This window comes from Anguilla rostrata, chromosome 2 (genome assembly GCF_018555375.3).
Source record: "Anguilla rostrata isolate EN2019 chromosome 2, ASM1855537v3, whole genome shotgun sequence".
Taxonomy (NCBI): domain Eukaryota; kingdom Metazoa; phylum Chordata; class Actinopteri; order Anguilliformes; family Anguillidae; genus Anguilla; species Anguilla rostrata.
The window spans coordinates 1362948-1371623 of NC_057934.1; the positions used below are offsets into that span (position 1 = coordinate 1362948).

The 8676-nt window shown below is 42.6% G+C and overlaps 1 protein-coding gene across 1 annotated transcript; it reads right to left on the minus strand.

Annotated features, from left to right (window-relative positions):
• Positions 1-285: 285 nt before the first annotated feature.
• Positions 286-8424, minus strand: vdac2 (voltage-dependent anion channel 2). The gene is made up of 9 exons (XM_064314757.1): positions 8266-8424; positions 5637-5708; positions 5461-5510; positions 5015-5167; positions 4863-4915; positions 2692-2919; positions 2177-2327; positions 1603-1660; positions 286-1290 (listed from the first exon to the last, which is right to left on the minus strand). The coding sequence occupies exons 2-9, from the start codon at positions 5701-5703 to the stop codon at positions 1199-1201; spliced, it is 852 nt and encodes a 283-aa protein (XP_064170827.1). The 5' UTR covers positions 5704-5708; positions 8266-8424; the 3' UTR covers positions 286-1198.
• Positions 8425-8676: the final 252 nt, after the last annotated feature.

Consider the following 8676-nt stretch of genomic DNA (forward strand, 5'->3'; position numbering starts at 1 on the left):
CCATTAAAAATCACACAGCTACAATCCACCCTGCAGTAGTGTCCTTTTCCTCAAACTCCTATAAAAACTGTTGTAGTTTACTGCGTATGGAGTGTTTGCAATGTTCATAGGCCTTGGTCATATGAGGTCATATGATAGGGTGGACTAACAGCAGCATTTCAGTTTAGGTCCTTGGATGGAAACGAGCGTTTGATTCCCTGAACTCCACCAGACTGAGAACCCTCTCTCAGGACACCGCAAGCAAATTCCTTCTTTTCGAAAATTGCAAAGCTGGAGACATCAAGCTTTCTGGAGTTCAAAGACTTTATTGAAAAGTTCAACATACACAAGAGGACTTCTGCGGTTTCTCGATGGCCAGTCAATAACATGGTGGGGGGCACTGACAGCTTTAAGTACTGAATTCCGTCTGAAACAAATCTATAAAGTCAATTTTGGCAGTACTGCACAACTTCATTACAAGTTTTTCACCCAAGGTAGAAACTAAACGCAGGTCACTCTCACCACATACGCTGGTCTCCAACTGACTGGTTGTCACAGCAGGTAAGCTACCCCTCAAGACAGCGACCACCCAAAAACTGCTCAGCTTAAGGGTGGCCTTCGCGTTTAGGTTCTCGCTCACTTTTACTTTCAAGTAGTCACCGATGGCTGGCGAAGTGTACAGGCTGAAATCGCAAAAGCGTGTCCTATGTGTGAAAGAGAAATGGAGGTACAACAATATTTAAATAAAAAGGTGCTCGCTGGAGTATCGATAACGTTGGTGGAGTTTTACATTCTGCAGGTCAGAGAACTCAGGAATATCGTGTTATTAACAACACCGCAGTGAAGCCAGGAGAGCAGCCACGCCCCATGCCATGACCACCATTTTACGTCTGACCGACCACACATTGGAAATGAAAAGCGAAACATTCACAAACGTCCACTTTTGAGAGAATGGTGTATTTCATTGATGGCAGCGCACAGAGTTTTGGATACATCGAAATGTATAAATAACTGACCTACTACAAGCATCATCAATAACTACAAACCAAAATGAATGGACACCAGCTGGCCGGCAACCATCTAGTATCATTACAGGATCGGGTATCTTGTTGCTTCAAACGCATCCCTTTGAGAAATCCCCTGCTGGTTGAGTTGGAAATAACATTTAAGGCCAAATTCTTCTGATGTTCCCTCATCTCTGACTCTACAGGGAAGGGCCTTAGGCCTCCAGCTCCAAACCCAGTCCCAGCTTGTGGCCACCGGCATTGATGCTCTTCCCATCAACCAAAGCCGACAAGATGAGCTTCACACCTGCAAGAGGACGAGTTCTGAGATTAAACTCTAATCAGGCCGGCAAATTCTTTAACAATATTCTTCAACATCGGATCACAAAATGAACTGGAAGTAATACTCTCCAGCAAGATAAACACCAAACGATTTAGGATGAAATTTTTTCAAATGCATTTCTCAAATCATGATATTTTAAGGCAAGGATTTTATTTAAATTTTCTTTTTTAAACTGGAGTAAATAGCTCAATTCTATGGTGCTATTCACCATTCCCCATAGCTCAAACACACATGCAGATATTTAAGAATGCTTTCCCCTCTTAGCAGGGTACATACCTGGTCGCAGGGTCTGACTGTAGCCAACTCCAATCAGACTGGTGTTATTCACTTTAGCCTTTAAAAAAAAAAAAAAAAAAAAAAAATTTCAACAATCCAATTTATGAAACCAAAATGACACTGCGGGATATTAAAAATGGTTCCTTCAATTTCTTAAGTGTTGCATATAAACCAGAGCTAATAATATACACCGCATTACAAAATAATTCAACATGCTATATCAAAGCTGAAAACTTTATGCATCACTATGTGGTCAACCACACAGTATACAGACCATATGTCACCAGTACGGGTCAAGCTAGATTACTTTAAACACATTAAAATCTAGCACACTTTCAGGGGAAATGGCGCAGATTTTAAATACAGGGCCGGGGGGCTGGGTTCACACGGAGCTCAGTCACAGCTGTACTCAGTCACAGCTGTACTCACTGAAATGGCGCAGATTTTAAATACAGGGCTGGGGGGCTGGGTTCACACGGAGCTCAGTCACAGCTGTACTCACTGAAATGGCGCAGATTTTAAATACAGGGCTGGGGGCTGGGTTCGTGCGGAGCTCAGTCACAGAAGTACTCACTGAAATGGAAGCGCTGGAGTCCAGCTGGTACTTGGCCGCGATGCCGAAGCGGGTGCTGTTGCTCCCCGCGGTCCACGCCAGGTTGACGGCCGTCTCCAGCTTGTCGCTCACTTTCTGGTAAATAGACCCTCCGAACTCAGACCCGTCGTTGCTGTGACGACAAGAGGAGGCATCAGGGCCCAAAACCAGACAAGCCGATTATTTTCCACCGGCCAATCACCAGCACAAAGGCATCTGCTTTTTTTCTGAAAATCACTGAGAAATATACAGACTGCACACACCCTAAAAACTGGATTATATGGCTTTCACTATAGAAACTGCACTTCAAATCTAACATATCTGTCCAAAAGCACACGCATAGTGCATAAATTGCATGTCTTTGGATTCAGTTTAGATTCTAGCAGATATATATATGTCCCCAATTCTTAAAGACACCCCACCCCCTTCCAACAATTTAATTGACCCACTCTTAACCAGCAGTCCTCATATCCATCACCCACACCTTAAAGACTTACACGTTGGTGTGCAGCTGGAAGTCCCCAGTCTTGTATCCAACTGCGAAGTTGTTCTGGGTCATTTTGGATTTGGCGGTGTCGAAGGACATTTGGTAACCAGCAAGCCACCCTTCGTAACCAGCGACGGCCGCCCCGTGAATGGTGGGCCCAGCGAAGTCGAAGTCAACATCACAGCCCAGGTTGACGTATTCACGCTTGTAGGCGGTCTTGACCTTGCCACTCTTCTTGCTGACGAACAGATATATACATGCGTTAGATTCAAAGGGCACCAAGGACCATTCTCTGAAACATTATCAGTATACTTACCTTGTTTACAAAAAAGTAAATAATGCTATTTTAATACAGTGAGACAAAGATTTAAATACAGTTCTGAAAATTCTCAACTACCCACACTCATTGAAATTATATTACAAGCAATCATATAGCAGATGCTCTTATACAGAGCGACAGCGGGCTGTGAAAGTGGAGAATATTAGGGTTAGCCTCAGGAATACAAAATGTGATATTGCAAGACCACACAGAAGGCCTATTTTTAATCAGTGAGCGTAAAATTAACTGAATAAACCAACATCAAGTAGTGGAAACAAAAATAAATGACCTATACCTCCAACACCAACCGCAAAAAAAATCCAAAAAGAAAGAGGCCCTGGCACAGGCTTAAGTGGGTCAGAAGCCTGAGGCAGACATTGGGCAAGGCTTCTGCCGTCCTCACCGCAGCATGGCGGGGCGGGGGGGCGGGCGACTGGCGGGATGAGTCCCGAAAGAGCAGGCGCGCCAGAGGGAGGGGGAGGGCCCAGAAATCCAGAGGCGGCAGAACAGAGAGGTCTGGCTGGGGTGTAGCGTCAGACGCTCTTTTGAAGATGGGACAGAGCCGTCCCTTCAGCTGCCCGATGGAAACCAGGCTCGGAGCCTGATGCCAGCCAGGACTGGCAGCCAGAGAGCCACAGCGTTCTACAATCACCTCGTCAGGGAGCAGCCCAGAACTCAGCCAATCTGGATGCTTTTAACACTGTAGCTGAATCACGCATGAAGTCACAATCCTGATTACAACTAGTCTCCCCCCTTCTGTTCCTCTCTGCGCCCTTACCACCACCAGGACAGTCTGCGTCCTTTAAGCTGCTCAATAAAGCAAACCTGGGTAAAGTGGCAAGAGCTTCATCTGAATTCCATGTTCGTCAATCAGCCTTGTAGGCTAGGTAGTGTTCCCATAAAAGGGGCGGTGCCTGGACCAATGAGCCTATAGTGGTAGAGGATGGACCGTACTCGAACGGAGTCTCTTAGCAGAGGGGGGGGGAAGAAGATACGGACAGGTACAAAGAACATGAGTCATAATCTCAAAAAGTAACCCCGTTGACGCCAACAAAGCCAGGGACAAGCGTTGGCAAAAACTGTGTGGCAAAAACTGTGTTTTAAAATAAAAGTATTATTCCACAATATGGAAAACCCAAGGGTTAAAAGTCAAATTAGCCCGCAACTCACTTCGTATTCCCTGTATTTGCATGTCTGAAACAGTGAAAGTCACTGTGCAAAAGTTCCCTCAGAGGAAAGCAAGCGGTAGGAGAAAGGTTCAGTTAACTGTACTGAACGCCAAAAAAAGGCATGAGGCAGCCGTCTATGAAGCAAGTTTCAGCATCACGACAGATAGCTTGTGACGGTTATCAGTTAGCGACATGCTACTAAGCAAGGCCTGTAGCAAGCAATTCATGCCTATTCAGATAACTCTTAGACATGCTCCCTGCACAGGTGCAAGATAAAATTTATGAACGGGGTGTGGATTCAAAATGACGCACGCTTAGCAATTACACCAACCGGGTCAAGCCAAACATTGACAGAAATATTTTCTATACAAAACAGTGTTTTCAAAATACTGAAAGCAGTGCATAAACGCGATTTTCGTTTAAGTAAGTCACCTGTTTATGCATCCCAACAGGAGTGCGTTATTTTCCCAACTCACTCATGCAGACAAGGCCAGAAGTTTTATGGACTTAAACTGGCTTACTGCCCGCCCATAGCTATATAAAGAGCAGTGGGTGATGTTACTCAACACTAGACTTAATGTTCATCAGTAGTTTTAAAAAAAAGAAAATATTCAAATTGAAGTCTGTTTGCTGTATTCTTCTATGTGAAATGTAATATTCTTTAAACTCTGTATTCTGTATACAGACACATACCCAGTGTTTGGCGAGAAAGTTGTGTCAAACGTCAGCTTCAAACCTTTGGCAATCTAGGGAAATAAAAAGACGGAAAATAAATTTAATAAAATTAAATCAAGAAAAGGTGAATAAAACGGTATTCATTTCTTGTATTCCACCCTTGGCAGTACCTGGTCTTCGATGGTGATTTCTGTTCCGAGAGTGTTGTCAGTGTTCCACTTCTCTGTAAAGGTCAGGCCGTATTCTGACCACTTGTATTTGGTTTCCAGGCTCCCATTGACTTTGCTGGTGTCAGTGTTGGAGGAACCAGAAGTTTTGAATTCCTGCAAAGACACACAACATTCCAAAGTGTTTATCCCAAACATATCACTGAAAGGTTGACAAAGCTCCAAGTCACCCAAATCTTAAAACTGACAAAGAGTTCCGAAACAAAAAGATAACGTCAACAATAAAAACATTCAGATGAAAAGAAACCACTCCAATGAATACTATGCAAGCACAAAAAGGTCATTTTGGTCCACCAGCCTGAAAGATTCAATTTCAAAAGCAAACATGGATTGCTCATATTATAATCTTGAAACACACGCTGTAATTATTTTATACAACAGGAACATACCACACCGCTAGCAGACTTTGTCTTCACGTCAAGTTTCACCAACCCAAAACCTTCAGAAATTAAAAAATAAATAAAATAAAAAAAAACTTAGTTATACATCAAACACCATTTATATGCATGTTCTAAAATATGACATGCTACAGTTTCAGTAGTTATTCCATTTTAAGATGCCTTACCATATCCCTTGTTGAAGATGTCCTTGGCAGATTTGCCGAGGTCACCATATGTCGGAGGTACAGCCATTCTATCTGTGGCGAAAAAGAAATGCCGTTAACCACGGAAGCCCTTAAGTAGAGCTCTAGTCTCATCTTAAACCAGCGAGAATCCAATCCGCACACTGCAGGTAGGCACAGATCCTTGAGTTGAGACAGGAATGAACATCACTCGGCGCACGCCCACGTTTGCATATCGTATCAAAGGCAGTTTGCATTGCGCTGGGTGAGAACAATCACAGGTAATAAGAGCAGACAGCTGGCCACGCCTTTCAATGGCACCAGGAAGAAACAGCCCTGGCCTCGCGGGGCTACACTTCGGCGTTTATTAAAGGCACTTCAACGCACAAAGCACATTACTATTCTTATGTCATTTTAATTTAAAAACTAGGCCTACGTCCTCAAGTGTTTACGTTTACATGAGGTGCGTTTAGTTTTAGTGCATCTTAGCTAGCAGTGCAAATTTTATACTGATGAAAATCTGCAATATTAGAATAACCAAAGTGCACGTTAATGCAGTGAAACTATAACGGCATATAGTTTGCCTCAAAATTACATTAAGTCTGAACAGCATTTCAAATCAACAAAGGTCGCCAGTGTGCCTGTGAAGGATGACATCCAAAAATTGTCCATTGTCTGGTGATTAGCTAGCTAGCTGCCATGTTTTAGCTGGAAAAAATAATAATAATAATAATTCAAACAAATTTCTGCGCGTAACATTTTGTACGTGAATTGGCTAACGTAGCAATCCAACCATATATCTTGCCTTATTAGGAACCAAGACTTCTCGATTCAGCTCGTTTCGCCGGCTACTACTACTAGCTGGTTCATGGACCTCCGCTAACGTTAGCAAAAATTACGTAGCGGGCTATATTAGCTAGTAAAGTATGGGGCAATCCATATGTCAAGGCCAATTCGGACTCCTATGCTAGGCGGTTATGTACTCGCCAAGTTAAATATTAACGCTAACGTTAGTCATTTGTGAATCATACTAGGTCCCAAGTTAACGTTAATCTACCGATAACTGTATGTTACGAAAAACAAGGGCCTAAAGCTAGTGTAACCTAGGCAGCTGCATTTGAAGCACTTTTGGTTCGGAATAGTTGGTTAGCCAAGAACTAGATATAGACGAAACACAGCAGATCCGTTTCGTTACTTAGCTAAGCTAACCTTACATTTTTACTTATTTAACCTTTGGCTTTGTTTTAGCAGGCAGGCCCATTAAGAACATAGGACAGCCTAGCAAAAGGCAAAGAAGTCTCTTGAGTGAGAAGTATTGGGTAAAAGGGCCGAAATTAAATAATCACAAGATCATATAAAGTTAGCCATCCAGTTTAGCGCTGTTCAAATTCAAAGCAGCTTCATATTACACATTTAAGCAAACCAGCTTTAAGGATTCATTCAGCTTGTGCGAATGCATACTGCAATGATTTCTTTTAAGTTAGCTAGTCTAGACAGCTATATACGCTGGACCGAAATATCTTATTTAGCTAGCAAGCAAACGATATTAACATTGCTTCAATGCAACTGTCAATTTGAAAACAAGCAAGGTTAAGTTTCCGAACAGGAGGCCGCCATCTTGACATAACATAACTAAGCGAGGCAACGTAATATTCTATAGCTAGCGTTAGAGCCATCTTCCTCCAAGATCTACAGCTATCTAGACTGCAGGCTCGGCTTGGCAGTTTAGATTACAAATGTCAGTTGAGTTGACGTTTAACGGTACGCTAGCTAACTCACCAAGCTAGCCAACTGGATCAGCAATGTTCCAACGCCCTTAGCTCGTTATTTGGTCAGTTAGCCAAGCAGCTAGGGTTAGCGAAGCAATTTACCCAAAACTCCAACACTGTTAACATTAGATCTAACTTGTAACCTTGGCTAACAGCGAACTGAAAATCTCAAGACTGCAAACCCCAGCTAACCAAATGTCGAATGGAGTGAGCTGGCTAACTTAGCTACCTAGCATCAGCATTAGTAACTTGGCTAGCTAGGATACATTCAAAAATACAATTTAAATATTATGTTCATTAGATAGGTGGATAGCGATAATGAATCAAGTTAATGTTACTGTTAGCAAGTTTAATTAGCCTGTTTATGAATTGGTACTTTGCACATTTTTATTTGAAATTGCAGCTAGACTATCTTTTCTAATGTTTCTTAGCCGGCGCATGTTGAAACGCCCCCAAACTACACAGTACATTTGCTAGTGTCAAACTAGGAATCGCTACAGCAAACCGCAATCTAGACAAAAAGGTGGGTCTTAACCATTCGAGCTGTTCACAAACTAACGTTGGCTATACCCAAATCAAAATTAAAGTTTTCAATATTTCTTTGGCAATTACTTGGCGCTCGATATTTACATAGCTACATTGTATTCGGAAAAACATGGTGCTAGAGCCTAACCTACAGACCAAGTCTGCTTCCATTTTTCTAAATAGTGCGGGAGCACGTTACGAGCTTTCAGTTGTCCCTGGAATCGACGACAGGCCTCGTTCAAACTTGGTAAACTCCAGGCAGAGTTATCACAATGGTTTCTACTTAGCGGTAATTCGTATATAGCCTAACATTGACGTGAAAACTTCTCTCTACTTACCTGTCAAAAATTGAGAGGTAAACTACAACGTATGCTTTATTTTCCGGCTGCAACTGGCGCCGCACCGCCGCAGTAAATCTCTCCAGCTGGAGGGCGAAGTGAAGGAGACACTGCAATGCCACAGCAACCTCTCATAACCTCAAACCGAAGGACCCCGCTCTTAAAGATGTTTTTAATGTGCCTGTCTGAAACAAGTGACCATGGGCGCTTGAATAAGTTCGATTTCAGAACCTCTGAATTATAATATGTTTGGAAAGTAACAATTATTACTTATATGGTGTTCTACTTGTTAAACGGATTAATCTTATGTCAAAGGTGGCTTATGGAACTCAATAAAACTTCTTACCTTTTATTTTAGGCAACCACACGGACTGCCTTTTTTATCACCATGGAAACTTTGAAGGTAGGACC

Coding starts and splice junctions, on each gene's coding strand:
- vdac2 (XM_064314757.1), bottom strand. CDS start 5,703: ATGGCTGTACCTCCGACATATGGTGACCTCGGCAAATCTGCCAAGGAC. Junction 2,328..2,691: donor TTCCAGCTGCACACCAACGT/GTAAGTCTTTAA, acceptor TTGTCGTCACAG/CAACGACGGGTCTGAGTTCG. Junction 1,661..2,176: donor ACTCCAGCGCTTCCATTTCA/GTGAGTACTTCT, acceptor TTTTTTTTAAAG/GCTAAAGTGAATAACACCAG.